The sequence below is a fragment of the Salvelinus alpinus genome, chromosome 33 (genome assembly GCF_045679555.1).
Source record: "Salvelinus alpinus chromosome 33, SLU_Salpinus.1, whole genome shotgun sequence".
NCBI classification, from domain to species: Eukaryota; Metazoa; Chordata; class Actinopteri; order Salmoniformes; family Salmonidae; genus Salvelinus; species Salvelinus alpinus.
The window spans coordinates 4174329-4195761 of record NC_092118.1 but is presented as its reverse complement, the minus strand read 5'-3'; the positions used below and the strand labels follow the sequence as shown (position 1 = coordinate 4195761).

At 42.4% G+C, this 21433-nt stretch overlaps 1 protein-coding gene across 1 annotated transcript; it reads left to right on the top strand.

The window, feature by feature from the left end:
- The first annotated feature begins 367 nt into the window (after positions 1–367).
- On the top strand, positions 368–20233 carry fhl5 (four and a half LIM domains 5). Its single transcript, XM_071381089.1, has 6 exons — positions 368–442; positions 608–779; positions 2240–2414; positions 7750–7919; positions 13897–14083; positions 19532–20233. Exons 2-6 carry the CDS (start codon positions 621–623, stop codon positions 19681–19683), a joined length of 843 nt encoding a protein of 280 aa, XP_071237190.1. The 5' UTR covers positions 368–442; positions 608–620; the 3' UTR covers positions 19684–20233.
- Positions 20234–21433: the final 1200 nt, after the last annotated feature.

Sequence of the window (21433 nt, the reverse complement as noted above, 5' to 3'; positions counted from 1 at the left end):
TGCGTTGCATCATGCATAAGAACAGCACTTAGCCGTGATATATTGGCCATAAACCACATTCCCTCAGGACTTATTGCTTAATTTAATCCTCAGTTTTCATCGGCATTTTCAAAAACATGTAAACCATAAGATTAATATGAAACGTCTCATGTACCAACATGCCTTCCCCATCCACAATATTCACATTTATGACCACAACTTTTTAACCAACATAAATGTATGCAAATATGCTCAGCACAAACTCCCTTAAAAGGTGCAGAAGTGTGTAGTGGAACACGTATGTTCTCCTCAGAGATTACTAGTAATAAGAGGGCTAGTATTTATAGATGTGCCTTTCAATGATGTGCCCACTTAATCCTGGTTTACCCTTCTCCATCCCCACACCTGGTCCTCACTCTGCAGCCCTCAATTCAGTCTCTCCTTGGAAGCGACATCATCAGAGGTAAATATATGTTTTAAAGTCATCACTTAGAATTCAGACGACATTGAAATATATGGGGAAAAACATAGGTTGGATCCTGATTGCAGGAAGGAAGTGTTTTTCCTCAGGATACAAATAATATTTTGGTATTTTATTGCTGTTCATTTCTGTGTCTTTGACCTGCAGGTAAAGAGCAAGCATGTCTACAGAGCGGTTTGACTGCCATTACTGCAAGGAGTCCTTGTTGGGAAATAAATATGTCATGAAGGAGGATACTCAGTACTGCACTAAGTGCTATGAGAACTTGTTCTCCAATTGCTGTGAAGTGTGCTCTCTGCCTATTGGGTGCAACTGTAAGGTAAGAATTCTGTACTGACCCCACATAATGCATATTTTCATGTGTATAGAGTATGATACACTGAGTATAGAAAACATTAGGAAAACCGGCTCTTTCTATGAGATAGACTGACCAGGTGAATCTAGGTGAAAGATATGATCCCTTATTGATGTCACTTGTTAAATCCACTCCAATCAGTGTAGATGAAGGGCAGGAGACAGATTAACTGACATGCCTAGTTAAATAAAGGTAAAATAAATAAAAAGGAAGGATTTTAAAGCCTTGAGACAATTGAGACATGGATTGTGTATGTGTGCCATTCAAAGGGTGAATGGGCAAGACAACATTTTGAAGTGCTTTTGAACAGGGTATGGTGGTAGGTGCTAGGCGCACCGGTTTGTGTGAAGAACTGCAACGTTGCTGGGTTTTTCACGTTGAACAGTTTTCCATGTGCATCAAGAATGGGGGAGGTGGGGGGTGCAAGGCAATATTCGGAAGGTGTTCCTAATGTTTGGTATACTCAGTGTACATAAGCACGTCAGCTTATGTACACTGTTAGGTTTAAAGGGGCAGTGCAGTAAAAAAATGTGATTTTCTGTTTTTGTAATGATATTTCCACACCATGAGGTCAAAATAACACTGAGTCTAAGAGGTTTTTGAAGAAAATATAAACACCTGGAATTTCAGCTTGTTCAGGTGGGATGGAGTTTTTGGCCCAGATCATGTCACAATCTGTTCTGGTTGTTCTGACCAATGACTAATCATCTTTTATTTGCATATGTATCCTCCTACTTTGAAGGGGTAAGGGGGTAGGCTCTTTAGAGCCTAGACGATCCTATCCGCCAATAAGGGCTATGTATGTAAATACGTACATTTACATTTCTATCAACACAGCCACACGGTCAGACTGAGCGATTCAATAGCAAAAGGAGGCTCATGAAATAAACACACAAATTAAAAACACTGCATTGGGGCTTTAAAGCCTTTCATAAGTGATGGTTTGAACCAGCAAAGTTGTGAAAAACACATTTCCAAGGTTTATATAGACATCTAATTAACTGAACTGCATCACTGTCTTAAAGCCACACTCCTTAAGTGCACATACCTTCAAACAAAGAATGGGCCACTAACAACAATTTGCATCCCATGACATTTTGACATGAATTATTGTTGTTCTCAAAGAATGACTTTCCATGGGAACAAAATGGCTTTAAAAAACACGCTTTTAATTAAGCTATATATAATTTCTTCAGAAATTGGCCAATGACAACAAAAACCAACGATACCAACAACCAAACTTTTTTTTGAGATGATGAGGTAAGACAGTTGATAAGGAAGACAGTAATCTCAGTAAGGTACTATTTATAAATCATAATCTTTCAAATTCTTCAATTGAATCATTTAAATTGCTGTGGCAATAATAACCATAAATCCAATCGATCCATTACATGGTTAACACTGTCTGTATGTTTGTTTGATAGGATCTGTCCTATAAGGATTGCCACTGGCATGAGCAGTGCTTCAAGTGTGCCAAATGCAGCCGCCCTCTGGTAGAAAAGCCCTTTGCAGCTAAGGATGAACAACTTCTCTGCACAGAGTGTTACTCCCATGAGTACTCCTCCAAGTGCTCCACCTGCAAGAAAACCATCATTCCAGGTGCTGTAGGACAACATTGATGATGATATTGATTATTCTAAAATATGTATTTTAGTTCACATTGTTCTTCCCTGAAAAATGCTTGATATGATATAGCAATAACTACCACTACTGCTCAGTCCCTATTGGTGGAGGTGTTCTATTTCTGCAGGCCTACTACTGTATGTGCAGTACAGTGGCGGTCGGTGCCATTGAAGATTAGGAGGGATGATTTTATTTTTTTATGAGCATGGCCTCATTTCTCATTTCTCCCAGTCCCTGCCACTGAAAAACATCTCCACAGCATGATGCTGCCACCACCATGCTTCACCGTAGGGATGGTGCCAAGTTTCCTCCAGACGTGACGCTTGGCATTCAGGCCAAAGAGTTAAATCTTGGTTTTATCAGACCAGATAATCTTGTTTCTCATGGTCTGAGAGTCGTTAGGTGCCTTTTGGCAAACCAAGTGGGCTGTCGTGCCTTTTACTGAGGAGTGGCTTCTGTCTGGCCACTACCATACAGGCCTAATTGGTGGAGTGCTACAGAGGAAGGTTTTCCCATCTCCACACAAGAACTAGAGCTCTGTCAGAGTGACCATCGGGTTCTTGGTCACCTCCTTGATTAACCAGTTTGACCGGGCAGCCAGCTCTAGGAAGAGTCTTGGTGGTTCCAAACTTCTTCCATTTAAGAATGATGAAATCAACTTTGTTCTTGGGGACCATCAATACCTGCAGTAAGTTTTTGGTACCCTTCCCTAGATCTGTGCTTAGACACAATCATGTCTCGTCGCTCTACTGACAATTCCTTCGACTTCATGGCTTGGTTTTTGCTCTGACATGCACTGCCAACTGTGGGACCTTATAGACAGGTGTGTGCCTTTCCAAATCATGTCCAATCAATTGAATTGACCACAGGTGGACTCCAATCAAGTTGTAGAAACATCTGAAGGATGATCAGTGAAAACAGGATGCACCTGAGCTCAATTTCGAGTATCATAGCAAAGGATCTGAATACTTATGTAAATAAGGTATTTCTGTCTTTGTTCATAATACATTTGCAAAAGTCTGTACAAACCTGTTCTGACTTTGTCATTTTGGGGTATTCTGTGTAGATTGCTGAGAAAAATGTTTTATGTAATCCATTTTCGAATGAGGCTGTAACGTAACAAAATGTGGAAAAAGTCAAGGGGTCTTAATACTTTCCGAAGGCACTATATTAACATTAGCTCTCTGTGTACATCCAAAGGCCAACCGTGCTGCCTTGTTCTGAGCCAATTGAATTTTTCCAACATCCTTCTTTGTGGCACCTGACCACACGACTGAACAGTAGTCCAGGTGCGACAAAACTAGGGCCTGTAGGACCTGCCTTGTTGATAGTGCTGTTAAGAAGGTGGAGCAGTGTTTTATTATGGACAGACTTCTCCCCATCTTAGCTACTGTTGTATCAATATGTTTTGACCATGATAGTTTAATATCCAGGGTTACTCAAAATACACTGCTCAAAAAAATAAAGGGAACACGTAAACAACACAATGTAACTCCAAGTCAATCACACTTCTGTGAAATCAAACTGTCCACTTAGGAAGCAACACTGATTGACAATACATTTCACATGCTGTTGTGCAAATGGAATAGACAAAAGGTGGAAATTATAGGCAATTAGCAAGACACCCCCAAAAAAGGAGTGATTCTGCAGGTGGTGACCACAGACCACTTCTCAGTTCCTATGCTTCCTGGCTGATGTTTTGGTCACTTTTGAATGCTGGCGGTGCTCTCACTCTAGTGGTACCATGAGACGGAGTCTACAACCCACACAAGTGGCTCAGGTAGTGCAGTTCATCCAGGATGGCACATCAATGCGAGCTGTGGCAAAAAGGTTTGCTGTGTCTGTCAGCGTAGTGTCCAGAGCATGGAGGCGCTACCAGGAGACAGGCCAGTACATCAGGAGACGTGGAGGAGGCCGTAGGAGGGCAACAACCCAGCAGCAGGACCGCTACCTCCGCCTTTGTGCAAGGAGGTGCACTGCCAGCGCCCTGCAAAATGACCTCCAGCAGGCCACAAATGTGCATGTGTCTGCTCAAACGGTCAGAAACAGACTCCATGAGGGTGGTATGAGGGCCCGACGTCCACAGGTGGGGGTTGTGCTTACAGCCCAACACCGTGCAGGACGTTTGGCATTTGCCAGAGAACACCAAGATTGGCAAATTCGCCACTGGCGCCCTGTGCTCTTCACAGATGATAGCAGGTTCACACTGAGCACATGAGCACATGTGACAGACGTGACAGAGTCTGGAGACGCCGTGGAGAACGTTCTGCTGCCTGCAACATCCTCCAGCATGACCGGTTTGGCGATGGGTCAGTCATGGTGTGGGGTGGCATTTCTTTGTGGGGCCGCACAGCCCTCCATGTGCTCGCCAGAGGTAGTCTGACTGCCATTAGGTACCGAGATGAGATCCTCAGACCCCTTGGGAGACCATATGCTGACACATGCACATTTGTGGCCTGCTGGAGGTCATTTTGCAGGGCTCTAGCAGTGCACCTCCTTGCACAAAGGCGGAGGTAGCGGTCCTGCTGCTGGGTTGTTGCTCTCCTACGGCCTCCTCCACGTCTCCTGATGTACTGGCCTGTCTCCTGGTAGCGCCTCCATGCTCTGGACACTATGCTGACAGACACAGCAAACCTTTTTACCACAGCTCGCATTGATGTGCCATCCTGGATGAACTGCACTACCTGAGCCACTTGTGTGGGTTGTAGACTCCGTCTCATGCTACCACTAGAGTGAGAGCACCGCCAGCATTCAAAAGTGACCAAAACATCAGCCAGGAAGCATAGGAACTGAGAAGTGGTCTGTGGTCACCACCTGCAGAATCACTCCTTTTTTGGGGGTGTCTTGCTAATTGCCTATAATTTCCACCTTTTGTCTATTCCATTTGCACAACAGCATGTGAAATGTATTGTCAATCAGTGTTGCTTCCTAAGTGGACAGTTTGATTTCACAGAAGTGTGATTGACTTGGAGTTACATTGTGTTGTTTAATTGTTCCCTTTATTTTTTTGAGCAGTGTAGTTTAGTCACCTCAACTTGCTCAATTTCCACATTATTTATTACAAGATTTAGTTGAGGTTTAGGAAAGATTTAGGAATGATTTGTCCTGAATACAATGCTTTTAGTTTTTGAAATATTTAGGACTAACTTATTCCTTGCCACCCATTCTGAACTAACTGCAGCTCTTTGTTGTGTTGCAATCACTTCAGTCGCTGTAGTAGCTGATGTGTATTGTGTTGAGTCATCAGCATACATAGACACTCTGGCTTTACTCAAAGCCAGTGGCATGTCGTTAGTAAAGATTGAAAAAAGTAAGTGGCCTAGACAGCTGCCTTGGGGAATTCCTGATTCTACCTGAATTATATTGGAGAGGCTTCCATTGAAGAACACCCTCTGTGTTCTGTTAGACATGTAACGCTTTATCCACAATATAGCAGGAGGTGTAAAACCATAACACATATGTTTTTCCACCAGCAGACTGATCGATAATGTCAAAAACCGCACTGAAGTCTAACAAAACAGCCCCCACAATCTGTTGGATAGCCTTACAGAAATACCATTCATCTCTGTTCAAAACTGTTTTTGAGTAGACTTAATTGCTAGCTGCATTAGCTGGCTAGGTAAGTGAAAGTGAAAAAAATACAACGAAATATAGGTAGCTCTCTCTCTCTCTACTTCTCCTTCATTTTTGAAGAAATTAATTTGTTCAAAAGTGTTAAACTATTGTCTTTCTTTCTCTTTGAGTCAACTACTTACGCACTGCATTGCTAGCTAGCTGTAGCTTTCACTACCAGATTGCTGTGCTTTGATTGATTGGACAACATACAGTATGAGTCAAAAGTTTGGACACAGCTACTCATTCAAGGGTTTTTCTTTATTTGTACTATTTTCTACATTGTAGAATAATAGTGAAGACATCAAAACTATGAAATAACACATATGGAATCATGTAGTAACCCAACAAGTGTTAAACAAATATAAATCTATTTTAGATTTTAGATTTGTCAAAGTAGCCACCCTTTGCCTTTATGACAGCTTTGCACACTCTTGGCATTCTCTCAATCAGCTTCACCTGGAATGCTTTTCCAACAGTCTTGAAAGAGTTCCCACATATGCTGAGCCCTTGTTGGCTGCTTTTCCTTCTCTCTGCGGTCCAACTCATCCCAAGTCATCTCAATTGGGTTGAGGTCGGGTGATTGTGCAGGCCAGGTCATCTGATGCAGCCCTCCATCACTCTCCTTCTTGGTCAAATAGTCCTCACACAGCCTGTAGGTGTGTTGGGTCACTATCCTGTTGAAAAACAAATGATAGTCCCATTAAGCGCAAACCAGATGGGATGGCATTTCGCTGCAGAATGCTGTGGTAGCCATGCTGGTTAAGTGTACCTTGAATTCAAAATAAATCACTGACAGTGTCACCAGCAAAGCACTGCCACACCATAACATCCTCCTCCTCAATGCTTTACGGTGGGAACCACACATGTGGAGAACATCCGTTCACCTACTCTGCATCTTAAAAATGACACGGCGGTTGGAATCAAAAATCTCAAATTTGGACTCATAGACCAAAGGACAGATTTCCACCGGTCTAATGTCCATTGCTCGTATTTCTTGGCCCAAACAAGACTCTTGACTTGACTTGATGTCCTTTGAGTTTTATCAACAATTCAACCATGAAGGCCTGATTCCCGCAGTCTCCTGAGAGACAGTTGGTGTTGAGATGTGTCTGTTACTTGAACTCTGTAAAGCACTTATTTGGGCTGCAATTATCACTTTTTTGGTTAATACATGATTCCATATGTGTTATTTCATCGTGTTGATGTCTTCACTATTATTCTACAATGTAGAAAATATGAAAAACTCTTGAATGAGTAGGTGTTTCCAAACTTTTGACTGGTAATGTATGTCAGTTCATGCTACAAGAGTTCTGATAGGTTGGAGGATGTTCTCTGGAAGTCATCATAATTACTGTGTAAGTCAGTAATTATGGTTGAGAACCATAAGCCTCCTAGGTTTTGTATTGAAGTTATTATACCCAGAGGAGGATGTAAAATAGCTCTCCTCCGGCTACACCATGGTGCTACCCTACAGAGTGCTGTTGAGGCTACTGTAGACCTTCATTGAAAATCAAGTGTTTTTATCAGTTATTTGGTGACGTTAATATATTGAATATAGTTTTATCTGAAAATAATATTTTATGAAATTCATTCAGTAGGATGGTCATCTCCTTCCCTTTCTGAGGAGCCTCCACTGGTGCAGTAGGTTTTTGTGTCTTGTTTTCATGTGCTGACTAAGCTCCTTCGCCTGTGCTAGGTTCCCGCAAAATGGAGTACAAGGGGAACAGCTGGCATGAGACCTGCTTCCTGTGCCACCGCTGCCAGCAGCCAATAGGAACCAAGTCCTTCATCCCCAAAGACAACGGCTACTTCTGTGTGTCCTGTTTTGAGAAGCAATTTGCCTATCAGTGCTGTGCCTGTAAAAAAGTAAGAATCTTACAGTCTCATGGTTTGGACTGTATGTTAAATAGTGACGGTTCTTTTATAGGTTTATATTTACATCATGACAGAATATGTTAGGATGTAGACATAAGCAGCACTCTAGAAGAATGTGTAATTGCATGTGTCGTGTATGTCAAGACTCAACTCAATCTGTTTTCCAGTAGTTCAGATTTAGAGCTCCAAAATGATATATAATACACTGTGATTGGAGTAAGCATGGTACAGTTATGCTGTTTTAAAAGTTAATAAAAGTGTTCTCACTTAGAAGACAAGTAGGAGAAAAATTCCCTTGAAAGATTTTGTTCAGTGCTAGAGACCCACACATCAGCATGGTTAACCCCTTCATTATCTCAGCCAATCATGGTTAGCCAGGAAGGATCCTGTGATATGGAATAGGTTAGGTCATTTAGACAGCACACTACCACTACCACACTCCATTCCCCCAGGGTGCTGTAGCACTAGGGCCCCTAAACCTAACGAGTGCAGCAAAATCAGTAGGCTAGTTATTGGTTTTGTAACATGTGGGGGCTCGTCCGGGATAAATGTTAAAGTTGCACTATTCAGAAATCGCTCCGCCATTTCCAGGTTGCTAAAACTCTAATAGTTCACCTAATTTCAGATTATGTGACAATATTATATAGTATAGTACAGAGAATCATTATTCCATCTAAACTGCTGTGAAATATATTTTCCGGGACCAAAAATATTGTTGTTTCAGCTGTTTGAGGCTGGTGTACAAAACCGAAAGTAAAAGACGCAAAACAAAACTGATGAACGGGAAACATAGAAATAGTGCACATAGAACAGATCTACTGCTTCTTAGACATGCTTTCAAGTAGAATGATAGATCTATAACTCAAATTTCTATGTGAATTTTTTCATGTAGCAAAAAACGTTACATATTTCCATTTTAACATTTGGGTGCTCAATTGGGTCAGATTACGTAATGGCGCCAGAGGGGAAGGCTGCCGTTTTACAGGCTCCTAATTAATTGTGCTAATCAACAAACACGGGGGCCCCTCAGGGGTACATGCCTAGTCCCCTCCTGTACTCCCTGTTCACCCACGACTGCGTGGCGAAGCACGACTCCAAAACCATCATTAAATTTGCTGATGACACACCAGCGGTAGGCCTGATCACCGACAACGATGAGACAGCCTATAGGGAGGAGGTCAGAGACCTGGCAGGGTGGTGCCAGCACAACAACCTCTCCCTCAACGTGAGCAAGACAAAGGAGAAGATCTTGGACTGCATGAAACAGAGGGCCGAACACGCTCCCATTCACATCGACTGGGCTGTAGTAGACCTGGTCGAGAGTTTCAAGTTCCTTGGTGTCCACATCACCAACAAACTATCATGGTCCAAACACACCAATACAGTCGTGAAGAGGGTACGACAACACCTATCCCACTCAGGATACTGAAAAAATGTGTCATTGGTCCACAGATCCTCAAAAAGTTCTACAGCTGCACCATCGAGAGCATCCTGACTGGTTGCATCACCGCCTGCTATGACAACTGCTCGGCGCTACAGAGGGCGCTACAGAGGGTAGTGTGTACAGCGCAGTATATCACTGGGGCCAATATTCCTGCCATCTAGGACCTATGTACTATGCAATGTCAGAGAAAGGCCCCAGAAATTGTCAAAGACCCAAGTCATAGACTGTACTCTCTGCTACCGCATGCGGTAAGCGGTACCGGAGCTTCAATCCAGGCTGTATCACAACCGGCTGTGATTGGGAGTCCCATAGGGCGGCGCACAATTGGTTCAGCATCATCCGGGTTTGGCCGGTGTAGACCATCATTGTAAATACGAATTTGTTCTTAAATGCCTTGCCTAGTTAAATAAAGGTTACATTAAAAAAAATCTAGGTCCAAAAGGCTCCTTAAAAGCTTCTACCCCCTAAGCCATAAGACTGCTGAAAAATTTATCAGATGGCCACACAGACTATTTGCACCCCCTCGCTATTTATTATCTATGCATAGTCACTTCACCCCTACCTACATGTACAAATTACCTCGACTAACCTGTACCCCTGCACATTGACTCGGTACCAGTACCCCCTGTATATAGCCTCATTATTGTTATTTTATTGTGTTATTATTGTAATTTTTAATCTTTAGTAAATTTAGTAAATATTTTCTTAACTCTATTTTCTTAAAACTGCATTGTTGGTTATTAAGAGCTTGTAAGTAAGCATTTCATCCATTGAATTCAGCGCATGTGAGATTTTTGATTTGATCTTAGCAGTCTGGGTGGTTTTAAACTTGGTATGGTTTGGTAGACTCATTTTTATTTGCTAGGTGAGGTTTGCAGTAGCTCCAGCCTGAGTTTCGGTTTGCAGGTTATCAAGATAGAATATGCTTTTTTGGTCAACAGAAATGTTTGGTGTGGACTCGCCCGCGAAGGTAGTCAAATGTTAGCAGTTGGTAGTTGTTAGCTACTGTAGGGCAGATGAGATGTTTTACTCGTGGGCCAGAACATTTTGTGTTGACTGTTTTACAGGATTAGATGTACCAGTTTGGAGTCTGGAGAACTCTGTGGCAGATGCATTTGCGTTAGTGCTAGGCTAGTGGCTAACTGTTGCTATGGTTTATAGCTTTGGTGAATTTTTTGTGATAGTGCTGGGCTAGTGGCTAACTGTAGCTTTTGTGCATGGTTTTTGCCTGGTTGGAGTGGTTATCTTTGGGGCTTGGAACGTGTGCATGTATTGGTTGGTTAGCAGCGAGCTGTAGTAGTGACTAATTGTGATTTTTGTCAGTCGGTTCAATAGGTTCTGTTTAGCGTATTGATTTTGATTACGGGGTGTTTGAGTCAGAAGGGGTTGGCGCATATATAGAGGATAGTGTTTTTTTTTTTTTCAAGAGAGGGATCAGTTATGTCAGGTGACAAAAATGCCAGAGGTTGAAATAGAAGAGGTATTGAGCAAGTTAGAGGTGACAGTGCTGTTACGGGAGATGTGGAGTGCGTGCTTGCCGAGAGTTCTGATGGACAGCAGTCAGGAGGAAGAATGTTGGAAATGGCTAGGCTAGAACAGGAGATAGCACTGTTGAAAAAGCAGATGAGTAGGGATGAATAGAGGGGAGAAAGTGTGTGTTACCTGCCAGTCAGTCTTGTTGCTAAACCAGTTTCCTCCAGTGATCAGAGTGGAGCTAGTTTCCACAAGTGATCAGGGTTTGTGTAACCTCAGTGAAAAGTCAGGTGTGTCAAGGGGCTGAGTCTCTCAAGGAGAGTTTTGAGGTATCCCCAGTTTGAAGTTACTTATGTTCAGAAGAGTGCTGATGGCAAATCCGACAGGGAAGAGATGATTTGTATGGGGAATTGGAGGAAACATTCTTTGCAAAACTAGACAGTGGTTACCCAGAACTATTTCTCCCTAGAGAGGAAGGTGAGTCTTTTGTGTCTCTAGCTGAGAACTTCTTGGCAGAGATATGTGATGTAGTGTACCCTATGCAGGTTGAGGACAAGGTTGATTCATGTGTCAATTTAGGGGGTACGTTCTTGGCCAAAGTAGGGTAGGTTGTGGTTCCTCAGCAGGCTGATCATGAGGTTGTTTGTGTGTTACTTTAGCTGACACGTTTTTCTCTGAGCTATGGAAGGGAGGAGAGCCATCTCAGTCAGGTTGTAAGGTTAGTGAGAATTCGCTGGAAGACCCGGTCTAGGTTTTGCAGGGTGACGCGGCTGTGTGTTGTGATGAGAATCAGGAGTGTGAAGAATTGAGTTTGGTGGAAAAGTCAGATCCACCAGTGTGCTCACTTCCAGTTGGTTTTTCATCAAGTTTTCATACATTTTCTTCACAATACAACAAACATAGGCTCATTCTCTTCATGACAACCTAGGGTATTTGGTTTGTTTGTATGACATCAAAGCGGTATTTATTATAATCCTCAACGTCTCCTTTTTCAAAATGCATCAAGTGCTCTTAATTTAAAAGCATTTCCCTCCCTCAGATAACAAAACATTTTCAAAAGTTGTCCAATTAGCAGGACGGATAGGGCAACTTCTTATCGCGTGTGGTGATCCTGTTCAGAACGGCTGTCAGTCAAAACCCATACAGAGCTATGAAGCGGAGACCCTGACCTCTGACGTAATGTATAGCATGTTACTGTTCCAATTTAGGCCATTTTCAGTGTCCAAATCTGCCATTTTCAACCCGTATACGGGTACGAGTGTAAAGTGTTAAGGAAGTTTATGGAAAAGAAACAGAAAAAAAGTATACAATTTTCGGAAGGAAAATAGATATGGGTGACTATGTGAGGTATTTTCTTTTCTTGTTGGGGAAGGTGTTATGGAATAGGTTAGGTCATTTAGACAGCACACTACAGCTCACTACCACTACCACACTCAATTTCCCCAGGGGGCAGTAGCACCCAGGCCCACGTGCTGTGCTGGCACCAGCTGGCAAGCTGTTATGCTGCTGATTTGGTTGTTGGCCATGAGGCTTTTTGTTTATGTTTGAATCTTTAGTTTGGGCATGCCTTTTTGTAGATTTTCTTTTTGTATATATTTGTTTCCGTCACCATCTGAAAATAACAATCCATTTGGGCTCGCCGACCCAAATGAGTCAAGACAGAGCTGGCCCTGGACCAAGGTCAGGTTGTGGTCTCCTTGGGCACATTTGCATTCAACACTGTCCTCAAACGCTCATTTCTCACATTAATGCACACATCAAATGAGGTTACAGACCATGTACTGTAGCTAGGCCTAAGACCCCTAGAGCTAATGAGTGAAGCAAAATCAGTAGGCTCGTTATTGGTTTCATAACGCCTGAATTTAGTATTTGTATTCCTATTTACGGATCCCATACAAGTTTGTAATTAGGGCACATGGAAGTTCACCTGTTCAATAAGGCCTATCATATGATGGTGGTAGGCCTGATTACCGGCGGCGATGAGTCAGTGACCTGACAATGTGGTGCTGGAGCAACAACCTCTCCCTCAATGTCAGCAAGACCAAGGAGCTGGTTGTGGACTACAGGAAACGGGGCATGCCCCCATCCACATCAAGGGGGGGGGGGGGTCAGCGGAGCAGGTAGACAGCTTCAAGTTCCTCTGTCCAAATCACTAAAGACTTAAAATGGTCCAAACATAGACGCACAGTCGTGAAGAAGGCCTCTTTCCTCTCAGGAGGTTGAAAAAGGCATGGACCCTCAAACCTGAAAAGGTTCTACTGCTGTGCCATTGAGAGCATATTGATTGGCTGCATCACTGGTTGGTATGGCAATAGCACCGCCCTTGATCACATGGCACTACAGAGGGTTGTGAGGACAGCCCAGTACATTACTGGGGCCGAGCTCCCTGCCATCCAGGACATCTATATCAGGAAGATAGCCTGGAAATTGTCAAAGGCCCCAACCACCCAAGCCATAGACTATTTTCTTCGCTGCCACATGGCAAGATGTACCGGTGCATCAAGTCTGACACAAACATGCTTTTGAACAGCTTCTATCCCCAAGCAATATGACTAATAAATTATTAACATAATAGCTACACGGACCGAGTTTACCTTGTATCTTTATTTACCTTTCATTTCAGGATTTGCACTGTCTCTATGCACACTCCAACACACTCAAAAACAATCACGCCATAATTTTCTCACTCACACATAATATGCACATACATTTATACTGACTCTACACACCCACACACCCACTCACAAGCAAGCTGCTACTACTCTGTTTGTCTTATATCCTGTCTCCTAGTCACCTTACCCCTATGCATATCTACCTCCATCACTCCAGTATCCCTGCACATGTAAATATGGTATTGGAACAGACTTTTTAAATATTTCCTGTATATAGTATGCTTACTTAGTTTGTGTATTTCATATTTCTTATTCTTTTCTTTTTCCCTTTCTAGTAATACATTGTTATTGATTATTGCATTGTTTAACTCTACTTGTGCATGTGACATAACTTGAAACTAGAACTTGTGTCATCCGCCTGTGTGTATATCTCCTTAAGGCCATCACGACCGGTGGGGTGACCTACAACGACAAACCCTGGCACCGTGAGTGTTTCCTGTGCATCGGCTGTAAGAAGCAGCTATCAGGACAGCGTTTCACCTCCAGAGAGAACTACCCCTACTGCCTGGACTGCTTTAGCAACCTCTATGCCAAGAAGTGTGTGGGTTGCACCAAACCCATCACCAGTGAGTCACTCTACGAATATTGTCATTCATTTTCTCACCCTTCAGGCTACGTTTTCCTATTCATATTCTCTATTTATGCCATGCAATCACACATCACCTGTTGGTGTTTGTAACATCATATGTGGGCACTTGTATGTGTGTCTGCAAGCGTTATTCTTCATAGTATGCTGTTTTCATACCGTAGGGGCTTTATTTTCTTCGGGCACTAAGGAGGCGGTTAAGAGCATTGGGCCAGTAACTGAATGTTCACTGGTTCGAATCCCTGAGCCGACAAGGTGAAAAATCTGTGGATGTGCCCTAGAGCAAGGCACGTGTGCCCTTAAGACTCACAACAAGCAGGTCTTAGCGGTAACGCTGTTGATAATGTCATGGTATTTGAAACAAACTATTGGTTTCCTTTCTCCATTTGATGAAAAAACAACCATAGATCAACCTGGCTGGTTTTGCAGCATTGCACAGGTGCGTATTTTAATCCTGGCCATTAGCCAAGTAGCCTTTGAATTAAGGGGTTTTAAATGTTCTACTGAGATTGCTTTGAAATATGAGTTTTTTGACCTCATGCTTTTTCATTATTCACAATTCACATACGTGCATACGTAATTTCGCTTGTTCAAGTACGCTATCCATCCCCAATTTCAGTGTCCCTCGTCTGATTACCGACACCCGTTCTGCCAGTCACATTCTGTTAAAGGTCCCAAAAGCACACACATCCCTGGGTCGCTCCTCTTTTCAGTTCGCTGCAGCTAGCGACTGGAACGAGCTACAAAAAACACTCAAACTAGACAGTTTTATCTCAATCTCTTCATTCAAAGACTCAGTCATGGACAGTTACTGACAGTTGTGGCTGCTTCGCGCAATGTATTGTTGTCGCTACCTTTTTGCCCTTTTGTGCTGTTGTCTGTGCACAATAATGTTTGTATTTGTATTTTACATGTATTATGGATCCCCCAAGGCAGCAACTAATCTTCCTGGGGTCCAGCAAAGGCAGTTTATAAAATTTTAAAAACATTACAATACATTCAGATTTCACTACACACTGTGTGCCCTCAGGCCCCTACTCCACCACTATCACATATCTACAGTACTAAATCCAAGTGTATGTGTGTGTATAGTGCGTATGTTATCGTGTGTGTGTGCATGTGTCTGTGCCTATTTTTGTGTTTCTTCACACTCCCCTCTATTCCATGTGTTTAAAGAAATATTTTTACAATATAATTTTCCTGCTTGCATCAGTTACTTGATGTGGAATAGAGTTCCATGTAGTCATGGCTCTATGTTTTCACTGTGCGCCTCCCATAGTCTGTTCTGGACTTGGGGACTGTGAAGAGACCTCTTGTGGGTGCCAGTGTCCGAGAGCTCGGTGCATTCAACATGTCAATACCTCTCATAAATACAAGTAGTGATAAGGTCAATCTCTGCTCCACTTTGAGCCAGGAGAGAGTGACATGCATGTTATTAAGATTAGCTTTCCGTGTACATCCAAGGGCTAGCCGTGCTGCCCTGTTCTGAGCCAATTGCAATTTTCCTAAGTGTTTTTTTGTGGCAACTGACCATACGACTGAACAGTAGTCAAGGTGCGACAGAACTAGGGCCTGTAGGACCTGCCTTGTTGATAGTGTTGTTAAGAAGGCAGAGCATCGCTTTATTATGAACAAACTTCTCCCCATCTTAGCTACTACTGTATCAATATGTTTTGACCATGACAGTTTACAATCTAGGGTTACTCCAAGCAGTTTAGTCATCTCAACTTGCTCTATTTCCACATGATTTATTACAAGATTTAGTTGAGGTTTAGTGAATGTTTTATCCCAAATACAATGCTTTTAGTTTTAGAAATATTTAGGGCTAACTTATTCCTTGCCACCCACTCTGAAACTGACTGCAGCTCTTTGTTAAGTGTTCAGTCGCTGTAGTAGCATCCGTATACATAGACACTCTGGCTTTACTCAAAGTCAGTGGGGGCCTAAACAGTTACCCTGGAAATTCCTGATTCTACCTGGATTATGTTTGAGAGGATTCCATTAAAGAAATGTTCTGTTAGACAAGTAACTTTTTATCCACATTATAGCAGGGGGTGTAAAGTCATAACACAAGTTTTTCCAGCAGCAGATCATGATCAATAATGTCAAAAGCTGCACTGAAGTCTAAGAAGACAACTCCCACAATCTTTTTATCATCAATTTCTCTCAGCTAATCATCAGTCATTTGTGTAAGTGCTGTGCTTGTTGAATGTCCTTTCCTATAAGCGTGCTGAAAGTCAGTCAATTTGTTTACTGTGAAATAGCATTGTATCTGGTCAAACACATTTTTCCCCCAGGGGTTTACTAAGGGCTGGTAACAGGCTGATTGGTCAGCTATTTGAGCCAGTAAAGAGGGCTTTACTATTCTTGGGTAGCGGAATGACTTTCTTCCCTCCAGGCCTGAGGGCACACACTTTCTAGTAGGCTTAAATTTAATATGTGGCAAATAGGAGTGGCAATATCGTCTGCTATTATCCTCAGTAATTTTCCATCCAGATTGTCAGACCCCGGTGGCTTGTCATTGTTGACAGACAACAATATTGTTTTCACCTCTTCCACAGTGACTTTACGGAATTCAAAAGTACAATTCTTGTCTTTCATAGTTTGGTCTGATATATTTGAATGTGTAGTGTCAGCGTTTGTTGCTGGCATGTCATCCTTAAGTTTGCTTATCTTGCCTTTGAAAAAGTAATTAAAGTAGTTGGCAATATCAGTGGGTTTTGTGTTGAATGAGCCATTTGATTCAATGAATGAAGGAGCCGAGTTGGCTTTTTTCCACAAAATTTCATTTAAGGTGCCCCAAAGCTTTTTACTATCATTCTTTATATAACTGATCTTTGCTTCATAGTATAGTTTCTTTTTATTTAGCTTAGTCACATGATTTCTTAATTTGCAGTACTTTTGCCAATCAGTTGGGCTGCCAGACTTATTGTGTCAAGCGCAGCTTCTGTCAAGCGCAGCTTCTGGTTGCTCCTCATTACACACCACAGACCATCAAATATTCTTTACAAGAGAGGTTTGTACCATGTTGTTCTGCTGCCATGTTGTTGCTACCATGTTGTCATGTTGTGTTGCAATCCATGTTGTGTTGTCTTAAGTCTCTCTTTATGTAGTGATGTGGTGTCTGCCTTGTCATGATGTGTGTTGTCCTATTTTTATTTTTTAGCCCCCGCAAGAGGCCTTTTGCCTTTTGGTAGGCCGTCATTGTTAACTGACTTGCCTAGTAAAATAAAGGTCAAATCAAAATAAAACCAAAGACACATTCTTCCAGTATTTAGAAACGATGTTGTTTTAAATAACAGATTACTTGTTTTGCGTTTTATTTCAAGCCCTCCATATGCTACCCTTTCCCTAGGCTACTAAGGCTGGTTCAACAGAAAGTTGTATTTTTTGTCCTGGCCTTGCAAAATATCCTATCCATAAACATTTTAAATGGTCAATTTGTCAAATCAAATGTGTTTAGCAGATGTTCAAATCAAATTGTATTTGTCACATACACATGGTTAGCAGATGTTAATGCGAGTGTTGCGAAATGCGTGTGCTTCTAGTTCTGACCATGCAGTAATATCTAACAAGTAATTTAACAAATTCCGAACAACTACCTTTTTTATAAATATTTTTTGTATATGTTTTTGTTAATATTTTTTTTACTTTAGTTTGTTTGGTAAATATTTTCTTAACTCTTCCTGAACTGCGCTGTTGGTTAAGGGCTTGTAAATAAGCATTTCACAGTAAGGTCTACACTTGTTTTATTCGGTGCATGTGACCCGTGGCTCGGGTGGTTGTTGTCCTTGATGATCTTTTTGGCCTTCATGTGACATTGGGTGCTGTAGGTGTCCTGTAGGGCAGGTAGTTTTCCCCCGGTGATGCGTTGGGCAGACCGCACCACCATCTGGAGAGCCCTGCTGTGGCGGGCGGTGCAGTTGCCATACCAAGCGGTGATACAGCCCGACAGGATGCTCTCGATTGTGCATCTGTAAAAGTTTGTGGGTTTTAGGTGCCAAGCCAAATTTCTTCAGCCTCCTGAGGTTGAACAGGCGATGTTGTGCCTTCACCACACTATCTGTGTGAGTGGACCATTTCAGTTTGTCAGTGATATGTACGCCGAAGAACTTGAAGCTTTTTACCTTCTCCACTGCGGTCCCTTCGATTCAGTGCCTTGAATTGAAAATATACGTCACATTCTAAAAACACACACACATGCCTATCTGCATACTTAATTTTGTTTGTTCAAGCATCCATCGCCAAAGGCAGGTTGACGTTTATTGGGATGAGTCTTGTCCTTGAGGCAGAACTGAGCAATTTCCGCTAAATGGGCTAGCTGCAAATTCAATATTGGCTATATTGTAAAAATGTATGAAAACATTGTGGTTATCATTAGCGTTAAGGTTAGAGTTAGCTTTAAAATAAAATTGCATGACTTTGTAGCTGTGCCAGTTAGTGACCACTCAGCAGAGCTGTCTTCAGAACAAGATTCATGACAAAAAACTTGAACATGCTTTCCAAAGAGCGCCTTTCACCAGGTTACCAAAGACGCACTCTTTCAAACATATTACAATTATTCGGTCCTATAATGCAGTATCAACAGTATGCCTAGGCTATATTTTGCTTATTGAGAACGTGCCCCACACATACAATAAAACATATATATTTTAGGAGAAGTGCGATGTATAAAGACATGCAGGCAATTACAACAATGTTGACTGCCAACACTCCAAACATATAGGCTATTGAGGAAACACTGGATGTTTTTTTTTTACTGCTGCTATTACACGTTACTGTAGCCTATACTATTTAATAAACTGTATTATCAATCCATAAAGGACTAGGAAGAGAATATTCCCTGCCCCTAGCCGACTTGGAATTGACGACAACACAGACGGTCAATAAGCTACAAAACTTGAGACAAACGCATGCAGTATTAAGACATGGAACACATTAACACCTTGTTTATTCATCAACCCAGCTCTTTCGCACCGTTGTCAGTTATTTCACTCATAATTACGGCTGTGAAAATTACGATAGCACTACAGCCAGCGCTTAGATTTACCATTGCTTTTGGTTTGTTAAAATAGAGCCCTAGGTGTGTTAACATGTGTCTGTGGAAGAATCACAATTGCATACTCCTCACATCCTCTCCTCCTTATTTACTATTTTACCTTTTATTTAAGTAGGTAAATCAGTTAAGAACAAATTCTTATTTACAATGACGGCCTAGGAACAGTGGGTTTATTGCGTTGTTCAGTGGCAGAACAACAGATTTTTACCTTGTCAGCTCTGGGATTCGATCTAGCAACCTTTCCGTTACTGGCCCAACGCTCTAACCACTAGGCTACCTGCTGTCTTATGACAAGTTAAAGGAGGCGAGGAGAGGATGCGAGGAGTATGCAATTGAGATTCTACCCATATCTGCATCCTTGTGTGACAGGTCTGGCAGGAGCCAAGTACATCTCTTTTGAGGAGCGCCAGTGGCACAGCGAGTGTTTCACCTGTATGCAGTGCTCTGTGTCTCTAGTGGGCCGTGGCTTCCTCACCCAGCGTGATGACATCCTGTGCACCGACTGCGGCAGAGAGAAGTAACCTCACTGGGGAGATCGCAACCTTATGACCTTTTAACAATCCAGCACAGGTCACACCACACTCGAACCATACTACAGCATATTCTGAAACGCCACAACAAAACCCTACCCAGTGAGAAGTGACCTCAGCAGATGGTCACTATATTGACCTTTATATCGTTCTATTGTTGTTTCAGTGTTGTGACGTTTGTGAGGAGAGGAGCCTTTGATGTGCACCTGTAGCTTCCCCCTTCAAGAGTAGTAATAGAATCTTATGACATGTTAAATGTATGATTTACAGAATAATCTCACTTGTGATAATCTAAATGACAAAGGGATGTACTTGACACCAATTAATTTGTCTGCACATTAGTCTTTGCTGTTTGCATGTTTTATGTTGTCGTCATTATTCAAATCAAAGTAATAGTAGTTTAAATAAGGAGACAATCTAAATTGAGTGGTTCATTTCCTGTTCAAATCTAAATTCAGACCTTGATTTATGAATGCATCTGTGATGTTAAATGATTAGCACTGCTTTGCCTTAATGAATTAAAGTAGTGTGGTGTAATGTGTTTTGTCTGTTGTACTGAACATGTGGAGGGCTGTTTCTGGTATGACCATCTTGAACCAGAGAAATGTGTAGCAATAACGCCATCCAGAGGATGTAACTAATTGTCAGGTCACATACAGTGCTTGCAGGAAAATAGACACTACATACATAGAAATGCATGTACATCAATCAATCAATCAAGTTTATTTTATATAGCCCTTCGTACATCAGCTAATATCTCGAAGTGCTGTACAGAAACCCAGCCTAAAACCCCAAACAGCAAGCAATGCAGGTGTAGAAGCACGGTGGCTAGGAAAAACTCCCTAGAAAGGTCAAAACCTAGGAAGAAACCTAGAGAGGAACCAGGCTATGAGGGGTGGTCAGTCCTCTTCTGGCTGTGCCGGGTGGAGATTATAACAGAACATGGCCAAGATGTTCAAAATGTTCATAAATGACAAGCATGGTCAAATAATAAATCAGGAATAAATGTCAGTTGGCTTTTCATAGCCGATAATTAAGAGTTGAAAACAGCAGGTCTGGGACAGGTAGGGGTTCCATAACCGCAGGCAGAACAGTTGAAACTGGGACAGCAGCAAGGCCAGGTGGACTGGGGACAGCAAGGAGTCATCATGCCCGGTAGTCCTGACGTATGGTCCTAGGGCTCAGTTCCTCCGAGAGAGAGAAAGAAAGAGAGAAGGAGAGAATTAGAGAGAGCCAAGATGTTCAAAATGTTCATAAATGACAAGCATGGTCAAATAATAATCAGGAATAAATGTCAGTTGGCTTTTCATAGCCGATCATTAAGAGTTGAAAACAGCAGGTCTGGGACAGGTAGGGGTTCCATAACTGCAGGCAGAACAGTTGAAACTGGAACAGCAGCAAGGCCAGGTGGACTGGGGACAGCAAGGAGTCATCATGCCCAGTTTGCCAAAGCACAGCCCCCGCACCACTAGAGGGATATCTTCAACCACCAACTTACAATCCTGAGACAAGGCCGAGTATAGCCCACAAAGATCTCCACCACAGCACAAACCAAGGGGGGGCGCCAACCCAGACAGGAAGATCACGTCAGTAACTCAACCCACTCAAGTGACGCACCCCTCCTAGGGACGGCATGAAAGAGCACCAGTAAGCCAGTGACTCAGCCCCTGTAATAGGGTTAGAGGTAGAGAATCCCAGTGGAGGGGAACCGGCCAGGCAGAGACAGCAAGGGCGGTTCGTT

Excerpts from the sequence above, each read along its gene's own strand:
- fhl5 (XM_071381089.1), top strand. The coding sequence starts at position 621 with ATGTCTACAGAGCGGTTTGACTGCCATTACTGCAAGGAGTCCTTGTTG. Across the intron at positions 780-2,239 it reads CTATTGGGTGCAACTGTAAG|GATCTGTCCTATAAGGATTG; the intron begins GTAAGAATTCTG and ends TTTGTTTGATAG. Across the intron at positions 2,415-7,749 it reads CAAGAAAACCATCATTCCAG|GTTCCCGCAAAATGGAGTAC; the intron begins GTGCTGTAGGAC and ends CGCCTGTGCTAG.